General features: G+C 39.4%; 2 protein-coding genes across 4 annotated transcripts in view; one reads left to right on the top strand and one right to left on the bottom strand.

Annotated features, from left to right (window-relative positions):
- Positions 1–13,071, top strand: part of EXTL3 (exostosin like glycosyltransferase 3) — a 149,358-nt gene extending 136,287 nt beyond the window's left edge. For 2 of the 3 annotated variants that reach the window (XM_083348419.1, XM_083348421.1), the window contains one exon: positions 13,029–13,071. The gene's annotated coding sequence lies outside the window, so the exon portion shown is untranslated. Of the gene's footprint in view, positions 1–4,001; positions 4,109–13,028 lie in introns of those variants that run through there. The other variant, XM_083348420.1, reaches the window with a different exon arrangement.
- The window catches only part of INTS9 (integrator complex subunit 9), a 77,190-nt gene continuing 65,835 nt past the window's right edge, over positions 5,841–17,195 (bottom strand). The window contains exons 14-18 of the mRNA XM_083348430.1: positions 16,763–16,930; positions 9,015–9,113; positions 7,096–7,233; positions 6,156–6,416; positions 5,841–5,962 (exon numbers count right to left, since the gene is read on the bottom strand). Of these exons, the coding sequence (XP_083204556.1) occupies positions 6,240–6,416; positions 7,096–7,233; positions 9,015–9,113; positions 16,763–16,930 (582 nt within the window). The 3' untranslated portion in view covers positions 5,841–5,962; positions 6,156–6,239. The remainder of the gene's footprint in view (positions 5,963–6,155; positions 6,417–7,095; positions 7,234–9,014; positions 9,114–16,762; positions 16,931–17,195) is intronic.

Genomic DNA, 17,195 nt, shown 5'->3' with positions numbered 1-17,195 from the left:
TCTTTTAACCTTGAGCACATTTGGAATGTTAAAATCATATTCCTGTCCTCTTTCAAACTGGCTGGTGTGACGGGAGGATGTGTCCATTCACAAAACAATTGCAATGGGTCAAACTAGTCACAAAGCATTAATGAACAATAATGTTTCACAATCATTTTTTTCCTGCTGGGAAAATTAACTTTTGAACAAAGCACTGGACTGCTGTCACTTGTCCATTTAATTTTTATTAAAATAAAATGTTTAGATTGTTTGTATGCTAGATGCATTCATGTATTTTTAAATAGTCTTGAATTCTCTTGGATTTTGCAGATCCCAGCTTCTACTTTTTACAATGCTTATTTATATATGAATATTAACCTATATGACAAAGAGCCCTGGAGGTGCCAGGATAGTCCCTGGTCCTGATGACTTTCATGAGAATTATTGGAGATTTCAGTGTTAATATTATTTATTACACTTAAAGACTTAGGGCTGATTATTTATTACACTTAAAGACTTAGGGCTGAGTGTAAAGGCGCTTACGGTACTCTAATTTTCAGTGAATTTTTTCAGCCCCTCCCTCCTCCAGATGACCAGACCTGTAGGTTGGTGACTGAGTGAAATTTATTAAACATACCTTCACATCTGGATCAGGGAGATGGGACTTGTAGATTGTAATATTGCTAGTCTGGATTTCCATATAGATAACAGGATCTTGTGACCTTAATCAGATCTTACTCTGATAATGGAACTAGCTTTTGGTTTGAATCATTGTCTTGATTGCATCCGTTAACTATAAAGGCATTTGCCAATCAAATTTGACTCTTGGTGATTAGTTTTGTAGCAACAATTTTCCATTGGTACTTTTGGGAATTTCTTAAAAACTTCCTGGCTTTACCTACAACATTGGGGTTCCCAAGTATTAACTAGCTCTGAACTTGTTTGGCTTTTTCTTCCTTCCCCCCCCCAATATATATATATATATATATAATATAATATAATATAATATAATATAATATAATATAATATAATATATAATAAATATATATATATATATATATATATATATATATATATATATATATATATATATATATATATATATATATATATATTCAAAAGAAAAAAAGAAATTTTACAAATAAATATATTATACCCCTCAGTTGAATACTAAATGTATTGCAACAATATTAGTTTCCCCCACCCTTGCAAAGCAGGCCCCCAATTTATAAACTTCTATATTTACTTGCTATCAGTTTGACCTGCCATCTATCAACTATAGAAAAACAAAGAAATTAACAGGTGAACCATCAGCAAAGTTAAACTTCAAAGCCCTCTGTTAACGATCTATTATTGTATTGAACTTGTAGAAAGACTATGATGGCTTCTTGTCTGCCATAAATCACCACAATAATGATCTCTGATCAGGCCAGGATCAAATATCCTTGTTTGATTCTTAATGGAATAACTTTTCCTTAAGATTTTGGCTGAGAATTTTCCTAACAAGTGTATCTTTGAGAGGAAGCAACCAAATTTCATTTTTAATATGTGCCATTGTGCCCACAGGAAAAAATGAGAATAAAGGTTATCTATCTGTCTTATATCTCAGAATCATAAACCTCTGTTGTTGATCTACGTTCCCAAAAAAGTCCAGTCCAAATTGTTTATCATTTAGTTATAATAAAACCATTCCCCGGTCACTATTATCTTTAAGTTGGTGCATTGTAGACATAAACAGGGAAGTTATGTAGCCACAGAAAATGCTGAGTTAATATTTCTCACAATAAAGGATAAAGAAAAAAGGAAAATTTCAATCAAAAATTTAAAAATTAATGTTTATATGTGTTAGATTTTTAATGCATTTTTTAAAATGTTGTTTACTTTTTTTTTAAAAAAAAATTGGAGTTAACTTTTTTTTGAATAAAATAAATAGATTAAAAAAAAATAAGACCAGAGCTTTTTAAAAGTTAAGAAAATGAGAAATCCCTGTAGTGAAAACCCAATGTGAATGTAAATCCAAACAAGTCACTTTCAACTACTCAGAAAATCTCCATCAACTTCCATACAGAGAAACCAAAAGTAATTCAGAATGGCAGAATAAACAGTGAAAAATCTTTAAAGAATTCATGTTAAAAACCAGCAAGTAATTGGAGTAAATCAGCATTCTGCTTTTAAAAGAAAGATCAAGATAAAATATTCGAAATGTGCAGTTAAAACCCAGGCATACTTGAAAAAAATCCCCAAACAGCTGAAAGGAAAAATGGAGATCTAATTTTTTAACAGCTCCTCCTGGGCATTGCGATCCTCAAGATTCATTTTCCCAGGTGAATCCACAGTTGTCCAAGGTTGTGTTGGGTAGTTCCTAACTGTTCCCGTTCAGATCTAGGGAGCAGGCTAACCAACAACCCGCTTTGGCAGCAAAAATCAGCTGTTTGTTGGCAAGAGAAACAGACCTCCCTACTGCTCAGCATGCCAACTTGGGGGGAAGTTTTATTTATCTTTTTCAAAACACACAAGGTTGTCTTAAGTATTGCTACAGTATTAAATCAATTTTAAGATCTCTTGCATTCAAAAGCATTGGGTAAATTCAGAAAAGGAACTAATTCAGTAATCAGGTTAATTGTATTGCGCCATTAATAAAGAATATATGTAGTTCAAGGCTAGCCAGTTGAGTTCTTGATTTTCTCTGTGCCTGGTTGTTTTCCTGCAGACATTTTGTTACCAAACTAGGTAACATCATCTGAGCATGGGAAAGTGAATTTTGTGATTATATATATACAGTATATTATCTTGCCTTGACAACCCAATAATTGTATTGTTTGAACACAGCCAAATGATGGCATTATGAAAGACCCGGGCCCTCAGATGCAGTCTTAAGACCCTGTCTCTTAGGGGACATGCAGAAAGGAACTGCCCACATTTTGACTCATTCAAAGCAGGTTTAATCTTCTCTACCAAGCATGATAAAGGGTGTAGTGCTTTACATTCCCATTCCAAATTAAATGTCATCATTTGCCTGTTTGATAAAAACCAGTAAGAGGTACACTCTGTAAAGGAAAACAAAGGAGACTTAAGGCCACAAAACTCAGCCCAACCTATTCACAGGCCAGTTAAGAGGGAACAATGAATGCTGTCTTGAACACCTGCACAAAAGGATGGGATATAAATCTAATACCAAATAAATTCCTTTTCTGGTTCAGACATTAACCGCCCTGAGTCTCTTGAGAGAAGGGCGGTATATAAATTAAATAAATAAATAAATAAATTAATTAAAGATCTACATAGTTTTGCCACATCACTGCTAAAAGTAAAGCCACCCTGGAGGCTTCATGATACCCATGCCAGGTTTTCCTGCTAGAAGGCTTTTAAGTCCACACTTCTGGCACATCTTGGTGATCTCCCAAATCCAACTTTGAAACAAAAATAACTTCAATGTTGTTGACAGCTGTGACATTTAAGTATAAGGATAATAGATTAAATGGCAAGAACAAGATAATGATTCAGAAACAGTCGTGCTATGTGAGGGATGTACTCTCTGGCAATTTTAGAAGTTCAAAGCACTTTATTGACTGTTAGGCAGGTATTAGAGCATCTAATGATCTCTAGTCAAATCTCTCACTGACTGCAGAAATATGTTTTGAAGACACACAGCCTTAAAATCCTGTAATGGAAAACTGCATTCTATAAATGTTTATCAGCAAGGCTTCCCAATTTTGAACTGAATCCTGTATCTTACATTTTAAAATATGTTGGATTGGTTTGCTGTTAGTTTTTGAAGTTGGATATCAAACCTGGTGTCTTGCTGTGGCAGAAATCTATGTTCTATAATTATGCCATATATATTTTTTTTAAAAAAATGGTATTCTTTCTCTCTGCTTTATGCACACAGACACACATTTATTCACCCTCCCACCCCCATCTGCATTCAGATAAGGGTCGGGTGGGTTTGTTTGTTTTTTGTTTGTACAGAAAACAATGATTGTCTGCCATTCAGATTTTGCATATTTTCTGTCCTTTTCTAGCCACTGAGTGAAATCCTGAGATCCTTCTACTGCTGCCCATTGAATTTTCCTTTCATCGTTTTTTTATCAACTAAAACAAAGCTAAAACAATGTCTCCTTTTCAACGACGAGAAAACAATTACAGTTTAATGGAACTGAAAAAACAGACCTCACCCCAATTTCAAGGAGGGCTGACATCCATCTGCCAAACTTGAAGGAATTGCCCATTGATGGAATATATTTTTTTTCAAAGACGGAACACAATTTGGGAGGAAAATTGCAAGAAGCAGCGAGATACAGCGAGAGGGCAGGCGGGGTGGGCAAAGGGGCTGCTGCTGAAGCCTTTTCATTGTGTGCCTCTGTTTATTCATTCTGCACTGTGTTTACTAAGTAATTGCAGACTTGCTGTGGTCCCCAGTGGGAAATACTGTTCCTGATTTCAGACATCAGCTTTTGTGCATTGCTTCTCGGTAGGGGAGGTCTCTGGCCCCTTGCTGTTCCAATTTGTTTGCATCTGTGTTATTTCAATTTAACATAAATGTGATGGGCATGTAACCTGCGTCACCAACTGTTATAAGCAATAATAGCTTTTCTTCTCATGCTCTGTAAAGCAGTTGTCATGTCTCAGCCACAAGCAGTCAAACCTCTCTCTGTGGGGTTTACACTGCTTTTGACATAAAGTGTGCCGAGGCTGTATTATAGCCTGGGGAGGGGTGGTGGTGATAATGACAGGGAAAATCCCTCAGGTCTTTCTCATTGGGGTCCAATGAGTGCTTGTTTTAATAGTATTCATAGATTAGTATTCAACTTTGCCATTTCAAGAACCAAGAAAGGAGACGAAAAAAGTATACCATGCAGGGTTTGTTCAGGAATGGAAAAGGAGAAGATAAGCAAGACTTCAATAGCTATCCTGGGGCCGAATTGTGACAATGGGTCCTCAACTGGCAGCACCTCTATCTTTTGATCATTTAACTAAGCTTTTCATTGTAGGTGACCAGATAGTCATTTTCTGCATGATTGGGCCAGAAATAGAGGAAGTAATGCAATTCACAACTCCTTCCCCAAGTGAATGTTAAAGGTTTTTTTTCCTCAAAAAAAAAAGCAGTAAGAGAACGTTGTGCATTACTACGACTAGTCTTATATAATAGTCATATTTCTGCCTGACCAGCTGCGCCAGAAAATGAAAGTATACTTTAGAAGCACATGCTATTGTACGCAGGGCGCTGCTTAAGGGTAAGACTTACAGCTACCAACTACTAAGTTCCAATGTACTTTTAAATAAAAATCCAAGTTCATGATTCATGAGCCAGGAGAGCTTGACATGAGATTGTTTTTAGGGCTTGATCTCTGAATCTGAAGAAGACAAAAGCGTTCCATAATCTGAAGTGGTCAAATAAGCTTCATGAGATTATGGAAGCAGCCACACGAGTGACATCAGATTTGCAGAATACCTGCCCATCCTACACTTTTCCCAGGACTCTTAATCACATGAGGAGGAGGGGATGAATCCATGTAGAGTTCCATTGCTCCCAGATCTTGTTATCTTCTCTTGTTTTAGTTGTCTTTTTCTGACAAACAGTAGACAAATTAAGAGTATGTTTTCAAAACTGAGGTGAGGCTGGGGGAACTGAATATTTGTTCTATCACTGATGCTACTTCCCATATGTGGGACTTAAACCTGTGAAAGACCAATGCAGCTTCTGAATAGCCTTCAGCTAAGATGTAATTTCTTACAGTTATGTTCATTATGTATTTAAAATGAGCCATCAGTTAAAACAACGCAGGTCTGTATTTTATTTTTAAAAGAAGTTCAGTATTACAAACTTTAAAAAATAAAATTAAACTTGAAACTAAATACATCTTTAACATTTCTTTCTCCCCCAATTTTAGTAAAAAAAAAGGACAGATGGCAGGAAAGGCTGTTCATCAACTGTTCTGGATTCTGCTGCAGTTGTAATGTCAGCTAAATCTTATCCTTTGCGCTGCAGTTAATAAACAGAGGGGCCTTTTTATAGCAAGGTATCTAGACAGAATTAATCAGGTCTTCTTACTTTGGCTCATATAAACAGAGGTTCTTATCTTTATTTCAGGAGACAGAACAGCACACCTACCTGCTGAGTCTCACAAAACAAAGGTGTGCAACTGCAGACATGATTTTCAAGCTTGCTCACCCACCTTGTAACCCCAAATCCTTGTTTAGACTTCTCCCTCTTCAGAAGGCTAAGGAGAGCAGGGAGTGTAATTTTGGCAGGATAAAGTCTAGAATTTCTGCAGGAATTTGAGGACCAGGTCCTGCAGCTTCACCCTAAGTGACTCGTCATTCTCACACATGATGTGGGTTGAATCTTCTTCAATGCGGATTAGAGTTTCCACGTCCTGGAACAGCACCAGATGCCCTTTTGGGGTGTCCTCCACTTTGATGTCACTGAAGCCATGCTGCAGCCACCGTGGACAAGAAAAACAACAACAATCCACTGAAAATAGGAGCTTTTTAAAACCTTCCATCTGATAAGCGTCTGGTCAATAATTGTCTGTGTCATATGTCATTTAGGAATATAAATTACATCTCTACATAGGTACTAAAAATAGACAAATCATCATATTTCTTCTTTTTCTTTGTCCTACTTGATACAATCTAAGATTCCGTATGCTCGCTCACAGACTTATCAATTTTGTATCCTTCCAAGTAGAGTAGCAAAGAGCTCCTATGTTTTTTCTGGTTGTCCCGTGGCTGGCTAGAGGATGTGGCACTTGCAGTCTAATATACCTGAAAGATGGTGGTGGCACCAGGCTGGGAAAGGGTGTTCTTATTTTTTAAAAAAGCAGCAGAACCCTGGGTAATACTCTGTAAATTGATGTGGCTTGATACTCAATGGCTCCAGCTCAATTATGTGGGACAAGATAAGCAACAAACAAGTTAAAATTGCCTCTTTCTTTTAGAAATGAGGCTCAGAAAAGATAAGGTTAATCACCACGACCTTCATGGCACGGATGGAATTCTTAGGAGAGCAGTGAAATAAATGCTTTAAAAATAAATGTTAATCTCAGGACCAGCTTCTTAGCATTAGATGCTTAGCCAATCTACCAAGTTTTCTCTATTAATATTTTCTATTACCTTTTCCAGAGTCTGTACCAATTGGTCTACTGGGATAGAGCCGCTTAAGAGAGGTTTGATAGGCTTGAGTTCCGGCACGTCATCTGTTACTCTCTTCCTCTTTTTGCCAAGCTGAGGCTGGGAAAGTTTTGGTGGGAGCTACCAATAAAAGATGGGAGATGAAAAAGATAAGAGCATGTACACAGCTAAAGTTCTACATGAAAGCCTTCTACTATTCGGCATGCCTCAAGTGGCCAGGGAACAGATATCCTCAACTCTTCAGTCAATGCAGCTAACCAAGCATTGGGGAGTCAACCTCTTATGGACAGTCAAGCCATTTAATCAAGACGGCAATGCCCATCAAGTATATCCTATAGAGATCTTAAGGCATAAATATTTGTGGGCCATATAAAAACAAGCAGTTGGGGAAGGCCATAGGCCATAGTTTGCCAACCTCTGATCTAGGATATAAAATCTGTCTAGAGATACATCAACAAAACTTCTGAATAATTTGCAGAAGGGAGATAGTGTTTTTCTTCTCTCCTTTTTCTTTCATACATAACTTTCAAGGTGCTGGTGATGACCTATAAAGCCCTACATGGCTTGGGTCCGGGATATCTGAGGGAACACCTGCTCCCAGCATCAAGTTCCCTTCGTCCAGTGCGCTCCCACAGGGAGGGTCTTCTCAGGGTGCCGCCGGTTAAAGATTGCCGGCGGGTAACACCCAGGGATAGGGCCTTCTCAGTGGGCGCGCCTGCCCTTTGGAACCAGCTGCCCGCGGAGCTGAGGACCGGCCCCGACCTCCGTTCATTCCGCCGGGACCTGAAGACCTGGCTCTTTGAGCTCTCTGGCCCAGGCTGAGAATTTTTAATTTTAACTCGGGTTTTTATTTTTTTCAGGGTTTCATTTAATTTTTTTAAATTTGTTTTAACTTTTGTATTGATTTTCTTTTAAATATCCTGTAAACCGCCCTGAGTCCGTCGGGAAAGGGCGGTATATAAATCTAAATAAATAAATAAATAGTTGCTTCCTTCTCCATGCTTTCCTTTTGTTTTTTGTTTTGTACTGCTACCTATTCTTTCTCTTAATCCTCCCCACACCTCCTGTCCAACCTATTACCTTTCTTTACACCCCACCCTTTCAAGGAAGCATCTCGTTAATTATTGACTTGTTTTAAATGAATATGAGCAATCCACTGCTTCAATGTACACTACGGTTATCTTTAAATCCTGTTTTATCTATCCGGGTTTTTTTCCTTTTTGCACAATAGCAGTAGAAGGCTTATACACATATCTAAAAGTGAGTATGTTTATCATATAAGGTGGAGACAGAATTCTGCAGCAATATAGTAGCTAAAGAAGTCGCTTCGGTAATCTAAAATAAAAAGGGAAGAGAGGTCAGACCTGCTTACGTTTCACTGGGAGACTTTCAAAAAGAATCTCATGTCTTGGCTAGACTGGGAAATCAACAAGTTTTTATGGGGAAAAAAATCCACTTTTCTAGAAAAGCGAGATAAACACCAATCAAAAAGGTAAAAAAAAAAAGCTAAAGGTTTCCATGTCCGGTCCTGTCCAACTCTAGGGCACAGTGCTCATCTCTGTTTCTTGGCTGAGGGATCCAGCGTTGTCTGAAGACAATTTCCATGGTCCTGTGGCCAGCATGGCTATACGCCAAAGATGACAAAACACTGTTACCTTTCCACCAAAGCGGTACCTATTAATCTACTTGCATTTGCATGCTTTTGGACGAGCTAGGTGGGCAGGAGCTGGGGCAGGAACGGGAGCTCATCCCATTGGGCAGAGCTTGGGTCTCAAACCTGCACTGTCAGCTCAGCTCAGCCTCTTTAACCACGGAGCCATTGTGTTCTTATGAAAAAGGTCTACATCACTGGCAAATCTTTGAAATCCCCCACTTCCCCCCCAGCACTACTCATATCATACCTGAAGCACATGCTTGTTATCTTTAGTATGCAAAACAGCACTAACAGTTGCCAAGGAAATACCTGGTTTCATCTCAGTGGGTACCAGTGAATCTGCAAGCTGAAGCAAAAGATGAGTTAAAAATAAACTGCAGCATTTTCCTTGATGGAGGAAAAACTTTAGCACTGCTGGCCTGGTAGTTTAGAAAGAAAAATACTGAACATGAATACAATACAACCGTCTTTCCCAACACAATATCTTTCAAATGGCTGGAGTTGCAACTCCCAACTTTCCCCAGCTAGCATGGCCAATTGCAACAGGTTTCTAAAATCATGCATGACATGGTGAAAGAGGTCAGAAGGATTTTTTTTTGTCTTCCTCATAGCTTAGGACTTGGGCAATGGGTCAACAGAACTAATTAGCGGTTCTATATAATCAACATAGCAGCTAAACAGAAAGATACTCTCATATCTATGAAACTATTTAAAAATACAGTGATGACCACTGGTTCAGTTGGCCTTAAAGTATAGATTTTAATAGGAAATAGGGCTTCCTAATTGGAAATTCTAGGTTTGCTATACTAAATTTAATATATTAAACCTCCATGGCCAAAGGCAATACATCTGAAAATATTCCAGTGGAGTACCTCAGGATTCTGTCTTCAATCCAGTGCTCTTCAACATTTTTATAAATGATTTAGAGGAGCTAAAGCAGATGCTTAGTAAAGGTACAAATTACACAAAACTGTGGTGGTGGGATTTTATACTTTCAAAGAGAGACTCGAGATTCAGAAGGATTTTGATGGGCTTGAAAGTTGGGCCCTATCTGTTGTGATTCAGGGTCAGCCTGTGGGTTCGGCAGTTGGGTCGGACGACTCAGAGGAGGAGGAGGAGGGGGGTGTTGAAGAGCTTGCTGAGGGGGTTGGACAGCTTGATGAGAGCCCTCAGCCAGGCCCCTCTCACCTGGTCGCAACGCAGACCCAGCTGTGTGAGCCTGACAGCGTGGATGAAGATGACCCACAGCTGGCCCTGTTCAAGGACGCCCGACGCAGGAGGCAGTCAATCAGGAGTAAACAGAGGAAGGCAATGGGGCTCCTCAGAAGGAGGCAGAGAGAAGCCACGCCCTGAACTGTATTTAAGGGGGAATGCGTGGGAGGGCTGGTTTGCTGAAGGCAACCGCTTGAAAAGCTCCTGTTTCTTGGTTTGTGTCTTGTTCTATTTGTTTTTGTAGCAATAAATTTGGCAGGCGTAATTCCAGCCTCTTGCCTTCTTGTAAAAGGGGTTGTCCCTGCCTTTTCTGCAGGGCCGGTAGCAGGCTGGTACAGAACACTATCCAACAAATTGTTCTAATGCAAGAAATGTAAAGTCCTGCACTTTGGTAAGAAAAACTAGACCCATAAGTACAAAATAAGTGATAGTTGGCTTGGCATTAGTTCTTGTAAAAAGAAACTAGATCTCCTGGCAGATCACAGATTAAACATGATCCGGTGGTGTACTTCAGCTGTTCAGGAGCCCAGGAAATCTGAACTGCATCAAAAGAGTTATAATATAAATATCCAATCTATGGTGTACTGGTCAGATTGCCACTAGAATATTGTGTCTAGTTTTTGTTTGCACAATACAAGGATGTTGAGGATCTGGAAAGAGTCAGAGAAGATTAACAAAGACAGTTATGGCCTTCAAAGCTAAATCCTATGAACTGGGTTAAAAGAAGTGGGCATGTTTAGCCTGAAGAAGAGAAGGTAAAAGGGAGAGTTGATAGGAGTCTTCTAATATTTGAAGGATTGCCATAGGGGAGAAGGTATGAATTTACTTTCGGTGGTGTCCAAGGGTAGAATAATTAACCAATGGTGGAAATTTTATAGGAAGATACACAAATGTATAATAAAGAAGAAAGTCTTAACTATTAAGAGTTATGAAGCAGTGAAATAGTCTTTTCCTTGAGTTGTGGATACTTCATTACTAGAGGTTTTTAAACAAAGTCTGGATAACATTTAGGATCACTTGACGATTCCTGCTCTGGGAATAGAGTTAGATTGGAAGACCTCCAAATCTTTCCAACACATGATTCTATGAAATAATCTTTGCTAGGGAGATGTTGTTGCTTTCCTGCTTCATTTGTTGATTTTCCAACAGAAGATGGTTGGCCAAAGTGGGCACAAAGTTGTTGAATTGAGACAGCTTCTTTATGACTGAATTACAGCTGCAACAAGTACATTGTTGGAAGACCTGGGGACTAGATTGGGGACTGATGTTTCTGGAGAAAATCTATGTGGTCATTAAGAGCCGATTTCAACTTGATCGATCAAGCAATCTTTTAAATTCAGCTTACCATTCTTACCTTTTTTTGTTGAATCTGAGTCTCTACTATTTACAGATTCCTGAAACATCTTCCTGACAGTATCATAAAAAAGGAGAAGGTCCTAAACAGCAGCTGTGATGACTGCCTTCAATAAAATGTGATGTGCCTCAGGGCCTCCAACAAACTTACACCCCAATAAATAAATCTATTAACAATCCTCCCTGAAGCAAGGAGAGTAAAAGACAGTTGGTTTCTTGCTATATTTTATTTATATGGGCTGAGTTTTATTTATATATTAGATCAACAGATAGAAGGTAAATTTACCTTAGCTACATGACTTTCTACTGTTCTTCACATTCGTCATTTCTACCGCCCATCCAATAATATACAGGAAGAAAGAAAATGTGGGCCACTAAAATACTGAGTTTGACAATATTGGCCTAGGAGATGAGAGGTTTCCTTCTGTGTTTCATTGTGGAATGGTGGTTAAGGAGTTGGACTACAGCAGGAAGATCCAGGTTGTAGTTTTTTCTTGGCCACTGAAACTCAGTGTGTGACTTTGGGTCGATCAATATCCCTTGGCCCAGCCTACCTCCCAGGGTTGTTCTGGAGAAAAATGGGAGGAGGAAGAATTGTGTGCATGTATGTGTGTGCGTGCATGTGTATGTATGTGTAGGGGCTGGTGCTCATCTCTGTTTCAAAGCCGAAGAGCCAGCGCTTGTCCGAGGACGTCTCCGTGGTTATGTGGCCGGCATGACTAGACGCCAAAGGCGCACGGAACGCTGTTACCTTCCCACCATAGTGGTCCCTATTTTTCTACTTGCATTTTTACGTGCTTTTGAACTGCTAGGTTGGCAGAAGCTGGGACGAGTAACAGGCGCTCACTCTGTTGACCTTCTGATCGACAAGCTCAGCATCCTAACCCACCGCTTCCCTGACCATACATACATACATACATATATACATACATACATGCATGCATACATACATACATACATACACACACACACACATGTATATGGGTGTATATGTATATGTGTATGTATGTGTGTATATACACACACACACACATACATACATATGGGCTGAGTTTCCCTCCTTCCAAGAAGATCAGTTTTGAGATGACCCACTCTGCACCTTGGAAAAGCTTAGTGAACATGGATTGTTCCATGTTCCTGAGACTCAAATTGAACTCTGGATCTCCTGAGTGTTACCATTTCTCTCCAAGGAGAGGACATGCTGTGTTGATAGTGAATGTTAAAGAGAAATTTGGGGGAGAGGAAGAATGAAGAGGTCTTTCATTAAGACAAGTTGGCACTATTCAGTTCAGTGGATTCAGTAAGAAGCAGCTGAATCCAATCTCAGGAAGTTTAACAAACATGATTACTCCTTTGTTTTTATTGTTGAAAAGTTTGAAGCAGGAAATGTGATGGGGAGGTTTTTCATTTAATAGCTTTTCATCCTGGATGTCATTAAAGCCATTTTGGTGCTAGAGAAGCTGTAATGAGCCTCAGGGGTTTCTTAAAACATTTAAGAAATAAAGATGGGAGCTGTCTTCACCTATTTGCGGAATTCTCATAAACCCACAGAAGTTAATTTCCCAAGGACACATTTTAAAGAACTGATATCAAAGAAGGCAGATCCAGAACTATAGACCATGTTAGAAGGCAAAGTGATCACAACGCATCTTTAAACTATGGCACACTCACCAAGGCTCTTCCTGTCTTACTGCAGGGGTTCAATGTTGCTGGACTTCCATTTGTGGCAAATCCTGGCATTACAGCCTTATCCAGAAGCCTTTATATTTGTGACCCATATTGCTTTTAAGGCAAGGTTAGGGGACATTATATCCTCCAGAAATGGAAGTTGTACTCCTGATCAGTTCTATTTGAACACTGCACTAAGTCAATAGGATCAAAGAGACAAACAACTGAGTGTCCTCCAGGCAGCACAAGTCAAAGGCTGGGACTGTAAAAGTAACATCAGGTGGTGATGACCCTAGAGAAGCAAGGCCAGCATTCCTAGCTGCTGATTTCTTTGATGTTTCATTTTTAAAAAAGACCTGCCACCGATGTATTAACAAATCAGAGTGTTGTACATTCAGCTTTTTGGGGGGAAAAATCCCAAACAAATGGATGAAAGAAACGGGTCTGTGAAGTCAAACTGCTGAGTAACACATATTTAGCTAGGAGGTGGAAGAGCTCCAGGGATTGCAGAAATCACAGGAGAGATTTTTAAGAAAACCTGAGTGGAAAAGGGACAAAATTTGTTGGGTAGTATTTGCTGTGGTTAAGATCTAAACAAATGAGATATCCACCCTTGGATTTAACTCCACAAATATTAGAATCTTTCAAACAGACTGAAGTGAAAAGATTTGAGAATTAAGTGCATGAACACAAATCACATTCCAGAGAAGCCTAACAGAATCTCTCTCTATGGGGCAACATTATTCAACACACTGCAGCGGACAACAATCACGATGCTGTAGCTTAGCAGAATAAGATAAATATTCCCACTTTAAGAGCACACTGAGAAGCTGCAACTGGAGCAATCTTTTCCCCACTTCTAAAACACTCCTGGCTTCCAGCTGCTGTTCAGGCTAATGGGCTCTTGGCATGCAAATCAGAGCTCCCTCGTCAATTGAATGGGGGCAGTCTGGGGGGGGCAGGCGGAGTGGGGGAAGTCAGTATTTGTTAGGGAAGCAGCTTAATTGTACACACCAGGATGGCTTGTGGCTTTGTGTTGAGTTTTACATCCTATACTAAATGGTGATGCTTTGAGCTGCACTAAAGAGGGAGGTTCCCCTTAGGTGGTTGTTTCTAAAATGCCTGGCTTGCAATAAAGATTTTCCGTGGTACGGAAGAGAAAACATCTCTTTCTTTCAAGATCACTGTTATATTTAAGGTTTTCGAGAAGTCTGGGTGCATGAGTTGGCCTCCTATTATCAATGCACACCCCAATGTATTAATGCGCTCCACTGCTGTGAATGGCAAATCATAGTAGAGGAAGGCTTCCCTCTTCAGGCTTTGATGTGCTCAACTGATGGGAACAAATGGACGTTAATTGGCAGGTGGCAATGCCAGGCACCTGGGATGCAAGGATGGGGACTAAAACTGGCCGAAACTGGCAGAAATGGGTGCCAGAGGAACTGAAATCAACACTTTGGGCTTTGGATCACTGTGAAACCACCTATTTTTTTTTAAAAAAAAATCCCATTTATATCCCGCCCTTTTCCAAAGACTCAGGACGGCTTACAATCTAAAGCACAAATCAATGTGCTTAGCAATAGCCTTCATTCTATGTATATGTTTTATATTCTGCCTATGAAAAACATACACAACCCAATAAATGGTAATCAAGTCTTTGCAACCCAGAACAAGGTATCAATTCCACAGGATACTAGTCTTGAAAGGTTTCTTGCATGCTCTCCTATTATTCACCATTAGTTGAAGAAAACACAATACACCCAGAGTTTCGGTCCTATATTGAACAAAAATGTACACGGAAAATCTGATAGCCTGGGGGAAAAATATTGGAAACAAATCTAGGAAGGGCTTTGTTGCATCAGACAAAAGCTTCTTGAGTCCAGTTGCACCCTCTTTCCAGCAGCATGAAGCTTGTTATGAAGAGAATAGCTCTCCCCAGTGTCCAATATCTTTAAATGTAAGTTCCGAGAGATCAGTTTAACCATGATGGAAAATGGAAACATTTCTGAGAAATAATGCTAGCCCCAAAGACATAGAGTAGAAACATCAGATTTTCAATGCTTGAATATATATCCGATAAATATTAGAAGACATGGTCCTTAAAAGAAAAACAAAAAAAACACATTGTATCAAATAAAAAAAAATCTTATGTATCCCAGACAGGGTAGTCAGATGCCCATACTGAATGATACATAAAAGCTTCCACCTTGTCTGTCTCTCTAGCCTGTTTATTATTTCTCATAATCCACTGCATGTCAAACACGCAGGCCACACCCACTCCAGCCCCACAAAGTCAAAAGACATCCCGATATGTCACAATACGGCCCGTGATGTGATTGGGCTTGACACCCCTGTTTTAGAATATACTGACAAATATGCCCTTCACAGTTTTTAATTTTTCTAAAATACACACATCTTCCATTTATAAACTCCCATCTAACTCAGGTGTTATTTGATGCACCTTTTAAACAGAAGCCCAAAATATTGTATCTTACACTGTACACTAGCAGTAAAGCAAATGCAGTCTAAATGTGGATCCTAAACAAGCATAATTTTTCTCATCCATGCTAGAGACAATGATCAATGTGGAAAACTACGAAGGACAACTATATTATAGGAAAAACAACAATTGTGAACACAACACCCCCTGCCCCCAAAACATAGAGTCCCAAGGCATGCAAAAGAACATGGAACTCTGATCACTAGAAGTGGGTATAACTGGAAGAATGGAATAGCATATCATCAGACAAGACTTCAGACATGGCAGTCAACTAACAAAGGAACACAAGCAGGATTTAAAAGAGCTTCAAACCAATCCTTAAGATAGGGAATAACCCATTTACCCCAATTAGTTGTCCAAAATAGATTTCTCAGGCACAATAGCAAAACTAATAGGAACTCTAATCAAAAAACTGGCAGAAATTAAACAAAATATTGATATTTTCTTTTGCCTCAATGAAAACTGGGCAATGTGACAAATATTTCTGTATATATATCATCTAAGAGAGAGGTATTTTATTTTATTTTATTTTTTGGATGGTGGCTATGCTTAGAATGTTGACATTGTGCCAGGATGCTCTAGCTGCCATAGCAAATGGGCTAGTCCATTGGCGGAATGACTAGCCATGCTCATGTAGCTAGTCTCCAAACAAACCATTCAGGGGGGACTGGTCATTGCAAGGGCAGCAAGAAAATTACCCAAAGGAACATTGGTGCATGTAGCCAACACACTGGTAATCTCAAGTAGGAATTTATTACAAAACTAAGTCGGAGCACTAATACAAGTAACCCAATTTTGCTTAGTAAAACTGAAAGGTTCTAGAACAGGGGTGTCAAACCGCCAGCCCGCAGGCCAGATGCATCATGTGGAAGCCGCGCCCTCCGTGGCCGCGAATGGCAAAACTGTCCCGATACGTCGTGCGACGTCACGTGATGTCGTGAGTTTGACATGTCTGTTCTAGAAAGTTTGCTAGAAGAGAAAAACATACAACAGACTTTTTTCCTACAAAATGTGACCTCATTTCAGCAACATCAATAGCAACAGCTATTGTTCTTTGTTCTCAAGAAAATCTGAACAATACTTATATCTGTATCTTGCTGACACCAGTTACAGTATCTCAATAAGCAACATCTAGGTGCTCTATTCATTCACTTCACTCATTACTTCAAGGTCTTTCACTCCCCCTCTCCAAACAATCCTGAAGATCTCTCTTATCAGTTCCCCCCCCACCTTCCTTAATGAGCCCACCTTTCATTCCTCACCTCTGGGGTGATTTCAATCTTCTCATAGCGGCGTTTGAATGGAAGAGTTAGCACCTCTGCTCTACGGTAAGACATGGGTGGAGGCAAGCAGTCAACCATCAAATCTGTGCGATGGGATTGGGTTGGAGGAGGCTGAGTATATTGCTCAGGACAAACCACATGGAGAGGCTGTTACGAAAACAAGGAAAACACTCTTGAGATTTTCAGTAAGGTATACAATGCAGTTTCAAAGTGTGAAAAAAAGGTTTTCACACACTTTTTTCAAGATAAATTAATTAAAAGTATGTGCTGTCCAACTCCCAATGACTCCACATACAGTTTATATGCTGTATGTAGAAGGAGGGGTTATTTTCAAGGCTTTGCATAATAAAATTTACAGAAACTAAAAAAATAGCATGTGAGGGAGAAAAATGTCCAGCCCAGTCTGATTTCT

This window comes from Vipera ursinii (assembly GCF_947247035.1).
Source record: "Vipera ursinii genome assembly, chromosome: 1".
NCBI lineage: Eukaryota > Metazoa > Chordata > Lepidosauria > Squamata > Viperidae > Vipera > Vipera ursinii.
The sequence above is the reverse complement of the archived record's forward strand: the minus strand, read 5'-3'. Positions and strand labels throughout refer to the sequence as shown.